A 19,863-nucleotide genomic window follows, 5' to 3' on the forward strand; every position below is an offset into this window, starting at 1 on the left:
GGCACCGGGGTAATTTACCAATTACGAACAGAATCACTATTTTTAAACTGTCAATCGAAAGGAAGGCACAAAATCAACAAAACTACGCTAATGTCACTCGAAAGAATGCAAGAACTGTCAAAGCTTGATGACGCGCGTCAAACAAAACGTCAAAACTGTCACAAACGTCAGAACAGTTGACAGAGCTGTCATCATAGGTAAATAAAAGCGCAAACAAGCTCTCGAAATCACTTTTAAACTGAAAAATCAATAACCATGGCGGACCAACGGAACCTGCCCGCGGCAAACATGGTGAAGCAGTGCAGCGCCTGTGGCCACAACTCGACCTCGTACAAGGGAAGCTTCATCCGGGTGCCCCGCGAGGAAGACAAACGCCGGATGTGGCTAGTCAGGCTGGGGATCGTCGAAGATGATGAACCACTTCCGATCCGGACGTTTTTCGTGTGCCAGGACCACTTTGACGTAAGTTTCTTTTGGTGGAATGGACCATTTCCGGTTTGAGATTTAAACGGCATTTTGTAATTTTGTTTTAGATGAAGAGGGATTTCAAACCTGTTGGCGGCGGAATACGGCTCCGTTCAGGGACACTACCGTGGCGCAATTTGGCCAACGGAGAGCACTCCTACCACGGGTTGGATGCCCAACCATCGGCAGGAAAGAGCAGTGCGGAATGTGTTTGCCGGTGCTGTCTCAAGCGGAAGATTCGATCGTTCATGGGTCCTGAAAGTCGGCCAGCGTTCAGCCAAACCAACGACTTTGACCTGTGTTCGGCGCCAACCATCCGGAAGTTACCTGTCGGTGCGTTCCTGTGCTGGTTTTGTCGGGGAACCAGCGGGCTGAAGGCGCTCTTTTCCGGTGGCAGTGCACTGTTTCCTGTTTTGCTGGACCAAATCTACACCGTGACGGGAATTCTGCTAAATTCCGCCAAAAATGAGGACGCGCTCATCTGCAAGGGATGTCAGCTGCAGGTCGAGCAGAGCTGGGCCTTCCGGTTGCGTGCCAGGGCTTGCTTCGGACCGGACGGAATGTTTATTAGTTCGAAGAAGGACCACACTAAACGGGAAACTGCGCAGCCAGCTCGGGTGGTGCCAGAAACGGTCGCGAATGTGTCAAATCCGATACCAATGAGGAACGTTTCGAAACGGGTTGCGCTGCCAAAGGCAGTTCTTACGGCAAAGGTAGTCCAGAAAGCAGTTCGCAGTGTTCCCAAGCCGGTACGAACTGTCTCAAAGCAATTGGCTGTCCAAGAACCGGAACACTTTCTCTTCGAGGTGGAACCGCTGGACGAACCGGAAGTTAAGCGCATCAAGCTGGAACCACCGAGTGAGGAGTACGAACCCTTGCATTTCAAAACGGAACCCGTGCTTGTCAAGATCGAAAAATGAGCAAACATGCTGACGCAGTACATAACCTAGAATCCAACACCAAAGCATGTTTTGTTTTTGAAGGAAAGAAACGTCCCTGCCCTTTGCGAGTGACATCGCAGTAGACTGAACGGCGTGGCATGCAAATGTCATTTCGTGCAGATTAGCTGGTCGGGTAAGTTTAATTCGTTCGATTCTCTAACCAACTGAGCTATGGAGCAAAATCATAAAACTAAAATTCGGTGGAAGAGCTTCGTCCCGCGCGATTCTCTAACCAACTGAGCTATGGAGCAATAACGAATGCAGCCGCGCAGAACGATTCCGGGGTTATTTCGGATTGAAGACAACAGTCCGCCAGGGTTCGAGTGGTCAAGCTTAAACCGATAGTGCATTTATTTAAAGTTCAAAGAAGAAACAGCTTATAAACCTCAAGTTAAAATATAGTACAAAAACAACAATAAGTCTTCCGGAACCTTCCGCTCACCAGTTTCCGCCGTAGATCGCTAACCGCTGTCTCACCGTTGCATAGTCCATGCCGTGCCTCTTCCGCAGGTGCTTGACCAGCGCTTTCTTCTCGTCGAACGTTCGATTCGAGCAGAAAGGACAGGCGGAGGCTCGTGGCGCCGGAGTCGCTACGGGTGCAGCAGGTGAAGTTTTCGCCGGTGCGCTTTGTCGGGAACCATTCGGTTTGGAAACTTTCGGTGGCGCCGTTTCCAAGCTAGCGCGCTTCGTCCGTGGTGATTCCTTCGCGTCAGGAATGGATTTCCGCTTGGTTGAACGTGTCGGAGGCTCTTCCGGCGGTGCCTCCTTCGATGGACGCCCCCGCATGACTTTTTCTTTGACGGCGATCTGTACCTTTGAAGATTTCTTCTCGACTTCCTTGGGTTTTGACGGTGGGACCGGCGCCGACTTCGCAACGCTTTTCACGGGTTCCTTGGACTTTAAAACCGGAGTAACCGTCTTTTTCTCCACTTCCTTCACCTTGACGGCTTGAACTTTTTTCTCAGGTTCCTTCGTTATCACCGGCGTTTGCGTCTTCCCAGCGGAAAGGCGCGTTTTTGGAATGGCCTCGGCAGGCTTACCCGCGGAATGCCGTGCTCTGGCATCCTGGACGCGCACTCGTAGTTCCGGCAGCTCGGATGCGGATTTAACCTCCGGAAGTTTCGCTCGCGGCGTCTCATCGTCCTTTGATGGGGTATCCGGATCTGGCTTGATCACAATTATGGGCATCGGAAAGCCGACCGTGTCCTGGAATTTGGCGGGAATTTTGCGTGCTCGAGCCGAACGGGGCGAAGCTACTTCCGGTACGGTGGAGGTTTCGGATTGTGGACTTTCCAGAATGTCGTTCTCCTTCTGCTTAGGTTTCGGTCGGGTTGGTTCATTCTCTTTCTGCTTCGGTTTCGTCGATGAAAGCAACTTCGGTTTCGGTCGGATTGGCGCTTTCGGAGATTCCTCTGGAACTTTAACCTCTTTGAGAACCTGCGCTGTTGGTGTCGGAGCTTTCGGCTTGGGTTGCGGTGCAGGTTTCTGCTTCTCTGGAACTGACGATTCCGGCTTGGGACTTTCAACGGGTTTCGGGCTGACTACAGCTTTGAATTTTGTCAGTTCCGGACTGGCAGTGCTTTTCAGTGACTTTGCCGGTTTCCGAACTCCGGAAAACAGCGTAGTAAGCGTGCCCGGAAACTTGACGGCTCGTACGACTTTGGGAACGGTACTGAACTTGGGCGTGTCCTTAACCTTCGAAAGGGTGGAAACCGGGCTTAACCGTTTCGTTGGGACAGGCGCCTTTCGCAGGAAAATCTTGGGAGCGTTTCGCTGCTTGACCACTTCCTGCGCAACAGCTGATGGAATCAGCTCAACCGCTTGCAGAACTTCCGGTTCCGTCTCGGTTGCAGATTTGCGGGCATTTTCCAGTAGCTGTTCGAGCGGTTTCGGTTGCAGGAAGTTTCGTCGAGAGTTGTCCTCTGCAGGTTGCGTCTGTTCAGGTTCATTTGGGACTTCAACGACTTCGTCGTCCTCCTCTTCTTCCTCTTCCCGTTCCGGTTGAACCCGGATCAGTGTAACAGGCACCACGCGATCGGCCATTTGAACACCTTCCTGCTGGTTGTCCCATCCTGCGACGGAACTTTCTTCAACGTTTGCGAACGGATCAATGTCAGCAGCATTCCCGGAAGTGTCTTTAGATTGATCCAATGGCAGCTTCCGGATTATCGTACGCTGCGGTGCGTACACTCGAGGACGCTGTGATGCCGGCTGTTGCTGAACGGTCTGTGACTTTGGCAGGCTCCAGGGTGCCAACGGGACGATTCCGGGACACTGCGGAGAAGCCAACGAGGCGCGAACCGGTGCGGAAGCTGTTGGAACTGGTCGCATCGGTGTCACTTTGCCAATGGTTTTGGTTCGAGCCGGCACGGCTGTGACCGCGGCGGGTGAAGAACTAGTCGGTGCCGGAAGTGGTGGACATGGGGCCGGCTTAAATGTTCCGATGGTGGCCGCTGTCGATCGGAGCGATTGATCGTTCTTCTGAACGGACCGGCGGAACGTGATGAAGTGTTGTACGTTCTGGTAGCAGTTGGTGCAGATCGAGGACGGAAAGTCATTTTCTATGGTGATCTGGAATTGAAGGACTTTTATAAAACCTGGTCATAAAAAAACAGTGCTGCCAACATACCAAAATTTGCGTGCATCCGTAAATTTTATCAATCAAATCGGGCTCAATGAGCGTCTGATCACCGGTGAATATCGGTTCCAAATCCTGCCGTTGAAGGCACAATCTGCAATACTGCAAACTAGCTTGCATCTTGCGTTGTCCGCTCGAGAAGACCGTTTCCGTCTGAACGGCCTTTACGGCACGCTTAACCGGACTGGCCTGTGGATTAGTGCAAGCCACTGATCTGTTGTTACTAGCGACCGACGTTTCGGCCGGACCCTGAAGATGACCCCCGCCAAACATCTCGGAAACCCTTGCCTGTCGAATTTGATCCGTTTCCGTCATCCCGACCGGCAGGGTCAACTGCCAATGGTCGTTCAACGGCGGCAGACCGGGAATATTTAATGGGGGCATGTTGAAGTGGGGCACGACACCCCTCTTCACCATAAGCTGACGCTTGTAACCAGGCGGAGCCGTAATGAACTCGTGAAAGTCCTTAAAGTCTTCTGGTACCTAAAAAAGGTAAAAGAAAATCCCGATCAAAACCTCAGCCCGACGTCTGCTCGACATTGGTGCGACTTTTACAATAAATGACCCCGATGGCGGCCATCTTGAATTGTCGAAAAAAAAAATCCCAATCTGTCAACTGCTAGGGTAAACGTACCGCAAAGTGGCGCGAGCAGACGTAGCTCCGCTTCTTGTCCCGAATGGCCTGCATCAGCGTAAGCCACACGAACCGCCGCTCCGGTGCATTTTGTCCCGGAACGGCCACAAACAGCAGCTCCGGATTGCGCAAACTGTTCGAGTTGCACCCGCGTACGTCGCAGTTCTTTGATCGAATACGCCCCGCCGAGGGGCCTGCCGATGAAGCTAGTGGTGGTGGCGGTGCCGACGGTTGCGACGGCATCACCTCGAGCAGATCCGCATCCTCCTCGGGTTTCGGGTCCATTTCCGCGACGCACTAAATCCACTAATTACCGACGAACCCGTTATCGACACATCCGCTGTGGAAAAATGCTACTCCAACACTGCGACGGTGGCTTGCTTTGTAGGAAAAATGTCGCAAATGACAGCTTGGGTACGAGTGGGGAATATAACTGTCACGGTGTGCGTGCGAGTGGTGAATATCGCGGGGTGACAGATTTGGCGAGTGATCCAAAGAAAGGCGTATCGGTACGGTTTGATAATTTGTATGGAACATGAGATGTTTTATTGCTCTTCATAGGTTGGGGTTAATAAGGACAATTGCTAGCTGCTCCAGCTCTGTAAGAACTCTGCTAGATTCCTGCTAGAACGTCGTGACTGGGTCTAGTCGAAATTTAAGTATTTTGTCGACATTTTTCGAAGAAATCTCAGTTTTTGTTATGTTTTAGAGTTAGAAAATTAAATTTTGATAAATATGAATATAAACTTCTCAAGTTTTTTATTCGTATTCCTTTGTTTTGTGTTTAAATATCGAAAAACTATCGAAAATCTACTTTTTATAGAAACAGCTTTATCGACTATTCAAAACTAACTCAAAAAAACTTGTTCCCAAAAAAAGCTGTTAAAACCTGTATCATACGAGGTATCATATTACTTCTGAAGTTCTTCAACGAGTTACAGTCCAGACGACGTCGGTCCAGACTCGATTATCCGAAGCATCGATTATCCGAAGGTTTGTATGGGACTTCGGATAATCAAATCATGAACAAAAAAAAACTTTTTTCGTATTTTTCTTTTTTCTTACTTTTAATTTGAATTTGACTTCTGCGACCCCGTTTTAGTCAAATTTGTATTGTTGAAATTAAAAATTCCAAATGCATTTTTCAATATTTCATCACCGTCATCTTGGCCGTCTTGGATTTAAATTATCTAAACCTTTTTAGAGTAGTTTAGGGATCATACTTAAGGTGAAGCCGTTGATCATTTTCGAAGAAAATTGATGATCACTATAAAATATTCTCTATTAAATTCAATTTAATGAATTTCAGCACCAAAAGGAATCAGCATGTGCCGGTTGTTGCCTTCTTGAAGCCACTGAAGGAATTTTTGATCTAAATCAAATGTGTTTCAAAATTTATATAATTTTGTGGTACAATCATTGACGTCCTAGTTGGCAATCATTGATTAATGACGATTTCCATAACATTACAAGGAATGGGATAATCGTTACCAAAAGGAATCAGCATGTGTAGGGCACTATTCTAAACAACTTGTTGAAGGAATTTTGTCAAAATATTGAAAGTGACGCAAAATTTATATGTTTGAACGAAAAATCACGACAATGATGGAAGTCTTCACGTTAAGCTCGACAATAAAAAAATAAGACATAAAAAGTCGTGATTCGATTATCCGAAGTGATTTTTTTTCCGAGGCCTTCCGATAATTGGGTCCTAAAATGAAGCTTAGGTTGCTGATATTATTGTTTACAGCGATAAAGCTTATTTTTCTGAGTACAATGACCCTTTGTACGACCACAAAGAGTTTAAAATGGATTTTTAAATCAATTTTGAAAAATTATCCTCGCGGTCCTTCTTGACAGAAAAGTTCCTACTTGACAGCTCGTTCCAAGGGGACCATAGTTGATCCATCGAAAAAATGTTGTCTAGTCAAAAAAAAAAAATTGCATTAAAATGAAAAAAAGTGATCAGAAATTGTTTTTAATCGTGTTATTTACCGTTGTACATAAAAATTGACAAAGGGCTTTAGCTGGGTGTTGAATAGTGGTTCGCAAAACGGCCTCAATTTTGAACTGTCAAAGTGGAACCAATTTACTGTTCGCCAAAAGTATAGAGTATTGTTATCGATCATTAAAATTGTTTTTTTTTTTTTTGCTGGAATAAAAAATGTGTGTCTTTTTAGGACCTGGAGTTAAAGTCAAGAAATCTTAAGAAAGTTGAAGACGAGGTCGTAATTTTTTTAATAATTATGAATGGAAGTTGTTTATGGAGTCGCTGTAGTTGTATCCATCGAGAAACTGTCTTTATTGTTTGATTCCGTTTGAATTCGGTTTAGTGAAAAGCTTCTCTATTTGTTGGATCAGCTTCGCTAGAATTAGCGAAATTTTTTCGCTGGATCAGGAAGAGTTGCTAGATTCCAAAATATTACAGAATGACACTCTCGCCGCAGTTTTCAATCACCCATAAAAAAGAAAGAAAAAACCTGTTCAAACCGATCAAAACTTGAAAACACACACAATTTTCCAGCAAAAAATAACAAGACAATATAAAACACATAATTCTGATTATAAAACAGCTCATTTACCAGTAAGAAAAAAGTCATGCTTGTGCTTGAACAGCCTTCTACTTTGTAGATGTAAACAATGTGGGATCATTCGAAAATCACGTTACGCATTCTCTCTATTCATCACCCAGGGCTTTAGTACCCAATTGAGTCAGACAGATTTTAGTCCCGATTCGACCTTGTTGACGATTTTGATCAAGTGTTTTTATTTGTTTTTATTTAAATTGTCGCTTTTGACGTTTTTACATTTTCTGAGCTGATTTGTTCGATTTTCATCTTAGATTTTTTAAATCAATAAATAATAAAACTTAAATATGAGAATGAATTTAACTGAGTACGTAACCCAACAACATTTATCTCACGTGTATACAATACACAGACGCGAATCTATACATATAAAGAGAACTTGTTTCAGCTACTGCATTATACTCACCAATAGCATTCTACGTACTCACTCTGTACCTTGCTCTGTACAGTACAGTGAGCTCGAAGGAATCAATTTTCTTACACTAACGTTTGCTAGCCATTCGTTTCCGACATCAAGCGCACTCATACCAATGCCGATATCTTGGCTGGGAACGAAATTGTATCTGTTGTCCTATATCCAAACAATTTTCACTGCTTGATGAGTTTTCATTGATAAGTTTGAAATCTCAATAATTTTTGAAGAACGTTATGCAATTTCTGATGATTATTTTTAAATTAGTTGAACTTTCTTAGAAATGACAAGTTTATTGTTTTAATACTGGTTTAAAAGAATTTCTCAATATTTTTTTTACGACCTGAAAAAAAAACAGAAGGTAGAATATTATATGTAAAAGTTCATGATTTGTTCTATATTTTAAAATCAGCTCATATAAACAAATACGAGAGGTTCGTCAATAATTGGTGCATCCCACCTTGTGATAAATATTTTATGACGTCCGTTTTAATGAGATTTGTCTTGTTTTAGTGCATTTAATAAAAGTTTAGATGGTTAAAATCGGGTTTTGTTGATGGCCCAATGGTGCTCATTGACATTTGGTTAATCATAAATGACTCGATTAACGATCGAAAACATGCTCGAAATAGGCATTGTCTTCAAATAACACTGGTAAATGTTAAAAAAGTACGGTTGTATTGCTTATTGCGAGATAAAATCACGTTTCTCCATCGCTGTGAGTGACAAGAGATTATTGCCGCCTAACTACCGCAGTGTAAAAATCAGCAAGTTGAACTGAAATTCTGCGTTGATTTGGCTGTCTACTTGGTTTGTTTTGAATATTTCCCAAAAAGACAGCTGAAAACCCAAGGCAACCTTTGACAACAGCGAAAAATTTGTTCTGCGGTTGTCATGCGACCATTATCTTGAACTCTAATTATTAACACCCGCAGTAATATTAAAGTTAACCAAAATAAACGTTAATCTAGCTAATGTTTGCATGTTTTTTGTGCAATAAAAAATCAATTAAATTTTTTCAATAATATTTTCACCTCACGCGAACGATGACCATTCCCATTCGTGGTGAGATTCTAACGTCCAATCCCCCTCGGTTGAAGCGATGACGTTTCCACCATGGTGAATTTCTACCTATCTGTTTTACTTTTATTTTAACTGTCAAAAATTAGCATCGAAGTTGTTTATTTATGTTTGAGTTTGATTCGAAATCCGGATTTTTAACTGATTTTGATTTGCCGGCCCAGTTTCCGACATCCGCGCACGATGACCGAGATTGAGGAACTAACGTAAGTTGCAACTGGTCTTAAAATTCCTTCAATTTTCATCAATTTCCTCCCGCAGCCGGTGCCGGTTGTGCTTCTCGCCGAACAACCTGACGGACGCGGTATTTCCCGCCACGGGCGATCCCAACGAGGAGCTGATGGGGATGATTTACGCGTGCACCTCGGTCCGGATCAGCTTCGAGCGGGACTTTCCGTGCGCCGTGTGCAGCAGCTGCGTCCGCATCGTGAACCAGTTTTACGCGTTCCGGCGCAAGTGCCGCAGCAACGACCGGGAGCTGAAACGGACGCGCGGGGAGAAGGGTTTCGACGAGGGGAGTGAGGAGGAGGATGACGAGGGGAACGATCCTTTGGGGAGCGGAAGGATGAAGTGGGAAGCTGGAGGAGATGATCGGTTCTATGGGAAGATGAAGCAACAGATTCAGAGTTATCTGAAGAAGCAGGTTGCCGAGCTTGAGAAGAGGGCGTTGGCCATGGTTCGAGAGGGACTAAAGAATACGAATGGAGGAGACGTTTCCGGAGTTCAAGCCAGCGCATTACAAATGACTGTTGAGGGTGCTTTTGGAGGAAATGACATGATGGAACAGAACGATTCTACCGGATACGATGCATTCCAAGACTACGATGGAGATGATGAACCACTAGAAGACGATAAACCTAAAGATGACAGCAAAAACAGTCTGTTGACCGACGGAACGGACTGGAAGACGAAATACGAGACACTGCAGAAGAATAATGACCTGCTTCAGAAAGCATTCCGGGATCAGCGCAGCAAACTGAAGGACACCGAGCAGCTGCTGAAAACTGTCAAACGGCAGAAATCTTCCGGAAATTTCACGGATACGTCCAACGCTCCCGAGGGCGTTGGTTTCAAGACACATCCGGCCATTCCGGAAGTATCGCTGCAGTTCCTGCAGGACCTGAACTACAAATCTGGCCCCGGGGAAAAGGGTGATCGATGCTTTATCAGCAAGCTTGCGGTGGCCGTGTTTGGGGTTGACACGCTGGTGAACTCCAGCGTTACTGGACGGCCGTCGAACGCACACCGGGACCTGCCACCGAAGCCATCGCTGTGTCCGCAGAAAATGGCCGCCATTGGACGTAAGTATCGATTCTCTGACCAACTGAGCTATGGAGCAAATACTGACTAGCATACATGAACTAGAATCAAGACTTGAACAAACTCTAACAAACTGAGCTATGGAGTAAATACTGACTAGAACTCTAGAACCAGAATCAAGACTAGACCGTTGAACGATCCTCTAACGAACTGAGCTATGGAGCAAATACCGACTAGAATTCTAGAACTAGAATCAAGACTTGACCGTTGAACCTCTAACCAACTGAGGTATGGAGCAAATACTGACTAGAATAACAGAACTACAATCAAGATCGTTGAGCGATCATCTAACCAATTGAGCTATGGAGCAAATACCGACTAGAACTCTAGAACCAGAATCAAGACTAGACCGTTGAACGATCCTCTAACGAACTGAGCTATGGAGCAAATACCGACTAGAATTCTAGAACTAGAATCAAGACTTGACCGTTGAACCTCTAACCAACTGAGGTATGGAGCAAATACTGACTAGAATAACAGAACTACAATCAAGATCGTTGAGCGATCCTCTAACCAAATAAGCTATGGAGCAAATACTGACTAGAACTCTAAAACTAGAATCAAGACTCAACCGTTGAACGATCCTCTAACCAACTGAGCTACCGAGTTCCCGATTGACGCCAAACGTGTGTGTGTCATTTGCAGTGAAGCTCTTCGAGCGTGTCCAGCTGGAGGTGGGCGTCGCAAACCAGGAGGAGCTGCTGGCCCGAACGACGGACCGGCTCGTGCGGCTGACCGTGTGCCAAAAGTCGATGAATCTGCGCAAGCAGTTTTTCAAGCACAACGGCAGTAGCAGCGCCGACGGAACGGGCACCGGGATGGACGAGGAGTATCTGGAGGAGCAAGTGCCTGCGACGAAGAAGCGTCGGCGTTAGCAGTTAAACATGCGTATTGGGCGAATGTAAAGTTTTTTTTTTTGTTGAGAAGAGAGAAAATCCCTTTTTGCATTCGGTTTCACGTGCACATCAACTGATTCAATATCATGACGTCAATCTACTAAGCGTGCTCGATTCGAGCAGTGCAGTCTCAATCCTCTGTCAACGGTTTCCACTAGCAGCAAGCGCCGCGAGAAGAGAAAGCAAAACCTCATGCGGTGCGCGCTCGGCGAGAGGTCGTCGACCTACCCGGGACGTGCATCTCGCTCTGCCTGCCGCGGTGGCCTTCAGCGTCGCGCTCTCGCCTACTGCTGTTGGAGGCCATGTTTGTGCTGTGCGGGTAGCCGAGCGGCGGCCTACTAATCGAGAAGAGTGTGTTGTGCGAAATGTGCAGCTGATTCATGCATACAGACGCGTGCCGTCTCGTTCGCGCACTCGCACAGCAGCGGCAACCTTCAAGCGCGGTGACGGCTGTTTGCGGGTACCTCCCCATGCGCCTACCATACAGTCGCGTACCCCGCCCCGCGTAGCTGAACGGCGAGGGACAACCCAGTGGCACCGAACGCTGCCATGGTGAATAAATTTGACATTTATTTGTTATTGACCTCGCGCTTAGCTTGGGTGGAGTGAGCGAGACGGGTGCCGTGTGCGAGGGAACGGCCAGTGAGCGATTCGATAGGTATCTGTCTTCGTGGAAGCAATTTCAAGCAGCAGCTTCAACGGGAGTGTGAAGGAAAAAGAAAAGTACAAGCAGAAAAATATAGTGGCTGGCGAAAAAAGTGCACTTCTGGTCGCAAATTGGCCATTTTTTGGGCCTTGCTGTCCGCTGGGTGTAGTGGAGTGCGCACCGGAAGTCGGTAGGCTTCAGGAAGATCACATAGTCACGTAAGGGGATGGTATGGTGACGAGTTGGAAGGGTTCGCAACAAAATGGAACAGTCAGCAGCGGTCGAAAGTCGCTGTCGTCTATGCTTCTCCGCGGACGACCTTACCTGCCCTCTCTTCCACTCCGAAGGCGACCCGAGTCGCGAGATGATCGACATCATTCTGGAGTGTACCTCGATACAGGTAAGTCTCGGCACCATGCTGCTGGGCCCATGGCCATAGCTGACCGTGTCCTCGGCGCCGATGATGGTCACTTATGGCGCATTAACTTATGTCTACGACGTCGTAGCTTGTTTTTGTTTTGCCTCACGCCGTGTCTCTCTCTCTCTCCTTGCATGTGTCTATCTCTCGTCTTACCGTCAACCTCGATTCAACTTTCCGCGGGGCGCGCGCGCTCGCAGATAACCTTGGAGGATGACTACCCGTCGAGGGTTTGCGAAAAATGCGTCGAAACGCTGGACAAGTTCCATCACTACCGCCGGCGCTGCCTGGAGAACGACCGAATACTGAAATCTCAGCGCTCGAACTCGTCCCGCGTTCGCGTGAAACAGGAGCCAGAGCAGCTGGACGATGAACCCGGCAGTCCACCAACCGAACAACGGCACGACCAACCGGCTCAGCAGGTCAAACAGGAAGACTCCGGAGGTTCCTCCATCCTGCGAAGCATTCTGCTCCAGGTTCGTGAAGCTGGACGAGCGGCTTCCACCGCGTCCGCCGAGCTGGAACCCGAGCAGGACGTCCCGGAAACCCCCGAACCCAAACAGGAAGAACCCCCGGTCGACGAAGTCGACGCCGCCGTCGCTCCGTCATCCCTTCTCCAGCAAATGCTGCTCCAGCAACAGACCTTCTCCCGCGAACTGAACCAATCGCCAGCTCAAGCCGGCCCCAGCCATCCGGGCCCGTCCCCCTCGCTCCTAAAGCGTATGCTCCTCGAGGGGGGCGGCGCCCCCTCCCCCCTGGAAGGCCCCAGCCACCGTCATGACGATCAAAACCAGGCGACACAGTCGCCGCAGCAACCTCCACCAACCAATCACCACCACCAGCAGCACGACGAGAACCACAACGAAGAACATTCCGAGACGCCGCTGGCCTCGCAACTGCGAGCGATCCTGCTCCAGCATCGGGCGGCGGCGGCTGCAGCTGCGGCCGGCAGTGCGGCGTCCGCCTCGACCGGGGCGGCCACCCCAGGTGAAAAGCCGGAGGTGTCCTACCTGCGGAGTCTGTTCCTGCGGAACGACTCCGATGGGAACGAGGACAGCGATAGCGAGTCGGCCGTTGCGGCGGCGACGGCGGCGGCTGCAGCTGCGGCCGACGAGCCGAGCCGGGAGCTGTTGTTCAGCATGTTCCAGGAACTGCGGGCCAGGAATGAGGTAAAGGCACTTGTCCGTAGAAAATTTACATGATTTTAGCTTGTAGGGCCGACGATACATTAAATAAGCTCGATGGAATGTTTGTAACTGGGAGATTTTTTTTTGCGCTGTGAGAAGCTTAATGTTAAGCACTCGCTTAACTTATTTTGTTAAACTTTTGATAGAAACTTGCTTGCTTACTTCCTATTTAGCTATTTATCACTCGACTTCAGCTGAAAACGCTTTTTATAAGCTTTAATTTTAAAAACGTCAAAGTGCTGATATGCAAAAATACGATGCTGTTCCCCGCCTGTATAATTTTTTAAACAATTATTTCAACATCAGTCTAACAACCACCACAACCAAAAATCAAAAACTAACTTAATCCACCTATGTGATTGATGCCTTCCTCACTTTTTACCAAAAATGGGTATATGAGTGGTTTCATCATTTTTTTAGATCCAGAAAAAAAGAACACAATGTATAACTTATGTGATCATAACTCGAGACAGGGTTGCCAGATCTTCAATGTTTTGGACTCTTTGGAAAGGCCTTTCAATTACCTAACCAAGGATGGGTCGGATGATGGATCCGGACATCGTTTACATACATTTAAGTGAGATCCGGCTTCAAAAAAGTACATAAATATCACTTAAGTGGTCATAACTCGAGACAGGGTTGCCAGATCTTCAATATTTTGTACTCATTGGAAAGGCCTTTCAATTACCTAACCAACGATGGGTCGGATGATGGATCCGGACATAGTTTGCATACATTTAAGTGAGATCCAGCTTCAAAAAAGTACATAAATATCACTTAAGTGGTCATAACTCGAGACAGGGTTGCCAGATCTTCAATGTTTTGTACTCATTGGAAAGGCCTTTTAATTACATAACCAACGATGGGTCGGATGATGGATTCGGACATAGTTTACATACATTTAAGTGAGATCCGGCTTCAAAAATGTACATAAATATCACTTAAGTGGTCATAACTCGAGACAGGGTTGCCAGATCTTCAATGTTTTGTACTCGTTGGAAAGGCCTTTCAATTACCTTACCAACGATGGGTCGGATGATGGATCCGGACATAGTTTGCATACATTTAAGTGAGATCCAGCTTCAAAAAAGTACATAAATATCACTTAAGTGGTCATAACTCGAGACAGGGTTGCCAGATCTTCAATGTTTTGTACTCATTGGAAAGGCCTTTTAATTACATAACCAACGATGGGTCGGATGATGGATTCGGACATAGTTTACATACATTTAAGTGAGATCCGGCTTCAAAAATGTACATAAATATCACTTAAGTGGTCATAACTCGAGACAGGGTTGCCAGATCTTCAATGTTTTGTACTCGTTGGAAAGGCCTTTCAATTACCTAACCAACGATGGGTCGGATGATGGATCCGGACATAGTTTGCATACATTTAAGTGAGATCCAGCTTCAAAAAAGTACATAAATATCACTTAAGTGGTCATAACTCGAGACAGGGTTGCCAGATCTTCAATGTTTTGTACTCATTGGAAAGGCCTTTTAATTACATAACCAACGATGGGTCGGATGATGGATTCGGACATAGTTTACATACATTTAAGTGAGATCCGGCTTCAAAAAAGTACATAAATATCACTTAAGTGATCATAACTCGAGACAGGGTTGCCAGATCTTCAATGTCTCATTGGAAAGGCCTTTCAATTACCTAATCAACGATGGGTCGGATGATGGATCCGGACATCGTTTACATGCATATAATTGAGATCCGGGTATTTGTGAAAACACATTTTTATACATAACTTTTGAACTACTTATCGAAACTTCAAACAATTCAATAGCGATGTATGGGACCCTAAACCAAGTCGAATGCAACTGGTTCGATCAAAATCGGTTCAGCCAGTGCTGAGAAAACTCAGTGAGAATTTTGGTCACATACATACATACACACACACATACACATACACAGACATTTGTTCAGTTTTCGATTCTGAGTTGATATGTATACATGAAGGTGGGTCTAGGAGCTTTTAATAGAAAGTTCATTTTTAGAGCAGGATTATAGCCTTATCTCAGTGAGGAAGGCAAAATCAAATTATTCGCTCTACAGCTTTGCCTTGGCGTTCTCGATTGCGAGATTCCTACTCAAAACTAGGTGTCCGAAGGCTTGATTGTTGAGGCAATTGCAAACCTCTTTTTACACCTTAGCTTCCATCCACCCCGGGATTCTAACTAACGACCTTTGGATTGTGAGTCCAACTGCCTACCAGCGAATCCACCGAGGCAGGACCCAGGGAGACGACTCCTACACCTGGACTGAGCTAACGACCTAACACCTCTAGGTTAGACCGGGGCCAACATTTACTTCCCCATCCGACGGAAGGCGTGATCAGACAAATCTCGTCTCAAAATTTGCCACCGAGACCTTCTGGGATCGAACCCAGGCCGACTGGGTGAGAGGCAACCACGCTTAACCCTACACCACGGTCCCGGCTACCACAACCATAAATTTGATTTTAAAAACTAAAAAAATAGAGGTAGATTTGTGTTTTTTGAGCAAGAAACCGACTTGACTTTATTTGTCAATGGATAAAAACAAGGCACTCATGGTATCAAGGTAGGCTTGAACATTTGCACCAGAGCAGAGGTTCAACACTGGGACGGGACGGCTGGATAAGGTCTTCTTTTTGAGTGTTTACGTTTGTGTTCTTCTTCTGTTTTTTTGCAAGAAAATTCGTGTTTGAATAAAAATATCAAGCAATCTGTGATTCAGATAGCTTGACAATTCAAATTTTCTTGATGATGTTTTTCAACTCAGTGCTCAAGCATGTGGATGACTTTTTCTTTGGTTGAAATTTTGTTTAGATTTTGCCCGCAGATTTTTTGAATTGGGCTGTTAAAATTTGCAGTTGGACGTGAGAGGAGAATCCTGAGTTTATGTTCCATCGTTTTACGGCGGATCCGTTCATAAGGAGCTGCCGGATACAAATCACTAAAATTATTGGCAAATCAAAAAATGACTCAAGGTCACGCTCGAAGTAAATGATATGTTAATAATGATCAGTTTTTTTTCAATGAAAATGCTGATAAGTCAACATTCGGTGTACGATAAAAATAAATGCCTCTCAATTTTTTTTTTTAAATCAATCTATTGATGCAATTTACAATTATTTGTGGAATTGATTAAAAAAAATATATTTTTTTTTCAACTCAAATAACAATACTTTCCATTTTCTCCTCATAAGAAAGGACTGGTTTAGGTTGACAGAAGCGGCCATGTTAAAAGTGGTTTAGTTTGACAATAGGTTTTTTTTCTCTTTGTTTATTCCATCCCAGGTTCAACATGGTTCAACTGTCATTTTCCAGTTTTATTTTGGTAGTTTTTCGAGAAATTTTCATGAAATGATATTAAAGGATGTTAGCTTCAAGTTAAGTTAATTTGAACGACATCACTTGTAATCAAATTCTGAGCAAAATTTACAAAATTAAATTTGACATGAAGACTGTGCTTGTGTGCATTGGCCTTTTTAAATTCTTGTTGTCTGATACTTATGGTACGTTCGTTTGATGGCTAGTTCGGCACTGAGTGCCGCACTCAGAGCTGTAAGAGTTTTTTTTTTTGAAGAAACTCGCGCTAGTTCCGTACGAGTTTCGCCGCCATCTTGGAACTGAAACTCTTGCATGCCAAGGATTGATACCTAAGAGCATGCAATGGCACTGACCTTGTTGCGTGCTCTTCGGTTGACGTCCACGTAAGGAACATCCTGGAAGGAGCGTAACTAACTACATCTGTAGTCCTGTTAGATCATCCGAATTATCTTGATCAGAACAGTATAGCACTGGTTCCTTGCGAGTGTCTTATTTTCTTACCTCCACGTTGGCTTGGTTTTCATGATGACCTAGCTGGTGGCCTGTGGAAACGGATCGTAATCCTTTGACCACCGCGGGTCAGAGTCGAGACGGCTAAAAGAAAGGGGCGCGACAATGTGGGAAAGGGAAGTAATTTGTGATTGTAGACGGTATTGTTTTGATTCGCAGTATGTTGAGTCAACTGCTGTGAATGTACCTGAAACATCGCACAACGGGGTTTCTCTTCTCTTCATTCTCAGCTTCCACCTATCTCCTATTTTTATTTTGCTCTTCCGATTCCCAATTCTTCACTGATTCTTCTATTTAATATCCAACATTTGATTTTAATTTTACTAACTTTTGATTCTCTTATCTCTCAAAGCTTTTTCACTCTTTTCTATCAATTGATACTGCTTTAACAAACTTTGTTTTAACAATATACTTTTCCTTAATGTACTATTTATCATTCGCCTAATCTTTTTTGATTTTATTGCGAATTTATTTATTTGAATAATTCTTTATCTGTCCTATAAATTATCATTACTATAATCTAAGCTTGTTTTGTATCTCTATTTATTAACTATTGTCTAATTTTACATCTAATACATCTAGCTTCTCATTTTTACTCTTCAAAATACGCTCATCATTCTCTTACTATTGATACTTGATTTTTATAAAATAAATTCTCTTTTACTGTCTATTGTTTTCAATTTTCACCTTTTTTTTCAAACAAGTGAGGTTTGAGCCCTTACTCAATTTATGGAATGGTTAAAGGATTAACACAAATATTATTGTGAAGGCAGACAAAAATCAAAATACGAGCGCAACCTGTCAAAGCCTGTTGCGCCACGGGCTGATGTACACGCTTACGACAAACCACCCAATTTTTGTATGGCGCAACAGATTTTTTGCGCAACAGAAGAGATGCGCACTTCGGTTTGGTGGTGCGCGGATAATACTATTGTATTTTTGGTAAACTTTTAAAACATGCTTAGGACCAAAAATTGTAACAAAACACCGCGACAAAATAAATCGAATAAATCAAAACTGGCACCGACTCAGTGCCGCACTTGCTGTTCAAACGAACGTACCATTAGTCAGTTGAATTGAATTCGAATTCTTTACGGAATTCAATTCAAATCGTATACGAATTCCGTTTCAAACTCAACAACCGATTCGAACACGGAACCAGTTGTTGCGTTAGAAACGGAATTCGTGTACGATTTGAATCGAATTCCGTTTTAGAATTCGAATTGATCAGACTAGGTGACGGCCAGGCCTACAGTGTAATGTTTACCGAAGCGAAATTCGTTTGAAATAAACAAACATCAAATCTCTTCACCCTCTCTTCTCTTTCGTCAGCTCAACTCCGACGATACGGATGACTCGGCGGAGGACCGTGCCTTTGACTATCGTATTCCGGCGGTACGGCGGCGCAGCTCGGAATCGACGACGACGACGAACGCAGAGTCTCGCAAGCGCCGCCGGCTCGATTTTACGTGTTTGCTGTGCGGCCGGCCGTTCCTGAACCGGTCCAAGCTGGTGCTCCACATGCGGACCCACATCGCTCCGCCCTCGGAGTCGGTGGCTGGTGCTAGTGGAAGTGGCAGTAGCGGGTCGGTCACTGCTGCAGCAGCCGTAATGGCCGCAGCGGCTGCAGCCGCCGCGGGTGAGCGGCAGGCCGAAAACAACGAGGACGACGAGGAGAGCCGCCAGATTGAGCTGCTCGAGCGGCGCTCGTACGCGTGCTACATTTGCGGTGCCGACCAGAACAATCTGCAGCAGCTGAAGGAACACCTGTTACTCGCCCATCAGGACCGGATCCGGTCGCGGGGTCGCGCAAAGGAGCGCCCGAAGCCACTGATCAGTTGCAACTTTTGCAGCCGCCAGTTCCGGAGCCAGTTCGCGTACGGCGAGCACCTTCGAACCCACACCGGCGAGCGGCCCTTTCCGTGCGATCAGTGTGATAAGCGGTTCCCGCGGCGCTTCCAGTTGCTCGGCCATCTGTACAACGTCCACAAGCAGTCCTGGGTCGCGGACGAGTCCAAGGCGAAGTTCGTGAAGAAGTAGGATTGATGATAACACTAAACACCCCTTTGATGATGACAAGTGGATGAAGAAGTAGAAGACGATGATGATGACACAGGAAATGCTGCCTTCTCGGGATGACCACGGTGCCAGGGAACGGAACGGAAAACCAGGTGGTCCAATCAACTACGGAGAGACGACCGGGAAGACTGCGCAGTTTGTTGAAAAATCTTCCGTTTTAATTTTTTATTTTTGATACATTTATAACAAAATGGAAATTATACCTTTTATTATCTGTTGAGAAGTATAGCATACAATTTTATACCGAATTTTGTCTTGTATTTTTGTTTTGTTTTTGTCTAAAACGCCGAAATATCCTTTTGAAAGCTTTTGACTTATTACAATTACAAATACTTGAAATTTACCGCATTTTTGTGGTTGGAAGATCACGAAACGGGGTTTGTCACAATTGGGTCCTAAAATGAAGCTTTTTTTTCCGAGTACAATGACCCTTTGTACGACCGCAAAGATTTTGAAATGGATTTTCAAATCAATTTTAAAAAAATAGCATCGCGGACCTTCTTGACAGAAAAAACTCTATTAATAGACAGCTATAAATTTGACAGCTCATTTCGAGGGGACCATAGCTGATCCATTAAAAAAATGTTTATAATAGAATTTAATAATTTTTTTTTTGCATCAAAATGAAAAAAAAAAGATCGGAAATGGTTTTTAATCGGAGTTTTTTTTTACCGTTGTACATAAAAATTTACATTACTATTTCCATTCGACTGGATTCAGGA

General features: G+C 45.2%; 3 protein-coding genes across 3 annotated transcripts; 2 read left to right on the plus strand and 1 right to left on the minus strand.

Moving 5' to 3' along the window:
- The first annotated feature begins 1 nt into the window (after position 1).
- Positions 2 to 11,870, plus strand: LOC120415919 (uncharacterized). Its single transcript, XM_039577568.2, has 5 exons — positions 2 to 462; positions 534 to 1,381; positions 8,923 to 8,964; positions 9,020 to 10,059; positions 10,724 to 11,870. Exons 1-5 carry the CDS (start codon positions 256 to 258, stop codon positions 10,951 to 10,953), a joined length of 2,367 nt encoding a protein of 788 aa, XP_039433502.1. The 5' UTR covers positions 2 to 255; the 3' UTR covers positions 10,954 to 11,870.
- Positions 1,725 to 5,064, minus strand: LOC120416407 (titin-like). Its single transcript, XM_039578162.2, has 3 exons — positions 4,679 to 5,064; positions 4,036 to 4,527; positions 1,725 to 3,977 (listed from the first exon to the last, which is right to left on the minus strand). The coding sequence occupies exons 1-3, from the start codon at positions 4,961 to 4,963 to the stop codon at positions 1,845 to 1,847; spliced, it is 2,910 nt and encodes a 969-aa protein (XP_039434096.1). The 5' UTR covers positions 4,964 to 5,064; the 3' UTR covers positions 1,725 to 1,844.
- On the plus strand, positions 11,680 to 19,389 carry LOC120416428 (transcriptional regulator ovo-like). The gene is made up of 3 exons (XM_039578185.2): positions 11,680 to 12,020; positions 12,239 to 13,207; positions 18,395 to 19,389. Exons 1-3 carry the CDS (start codon positions 11,883 to 11,885, stop codon positions 19,100 to 19,102), a joined length of 1,815 nt encoding a protein of 604 aa, XP_039434119.1. The 5' UTR covers positions 11,680 to 11,882; the 3' UTR covers positions 19,103 to 19,389.
- The last annotated feature ends 474 nt before the right edge of the window (positions 19,390 to 19,863 follow it).

This window comes from Culex pipiens, chromosome 1, assembly GCF_016801865.2.
Source record: "Culex pipiens pallens isolate TS chromosome 1, TS_CPP_V2, whole genome shotgun sequence".
NCBI lineage: Eukaryota > Metazoa > Arthropoda > Insecta > Diptera > Culicidae > Culex > Culex pipiens.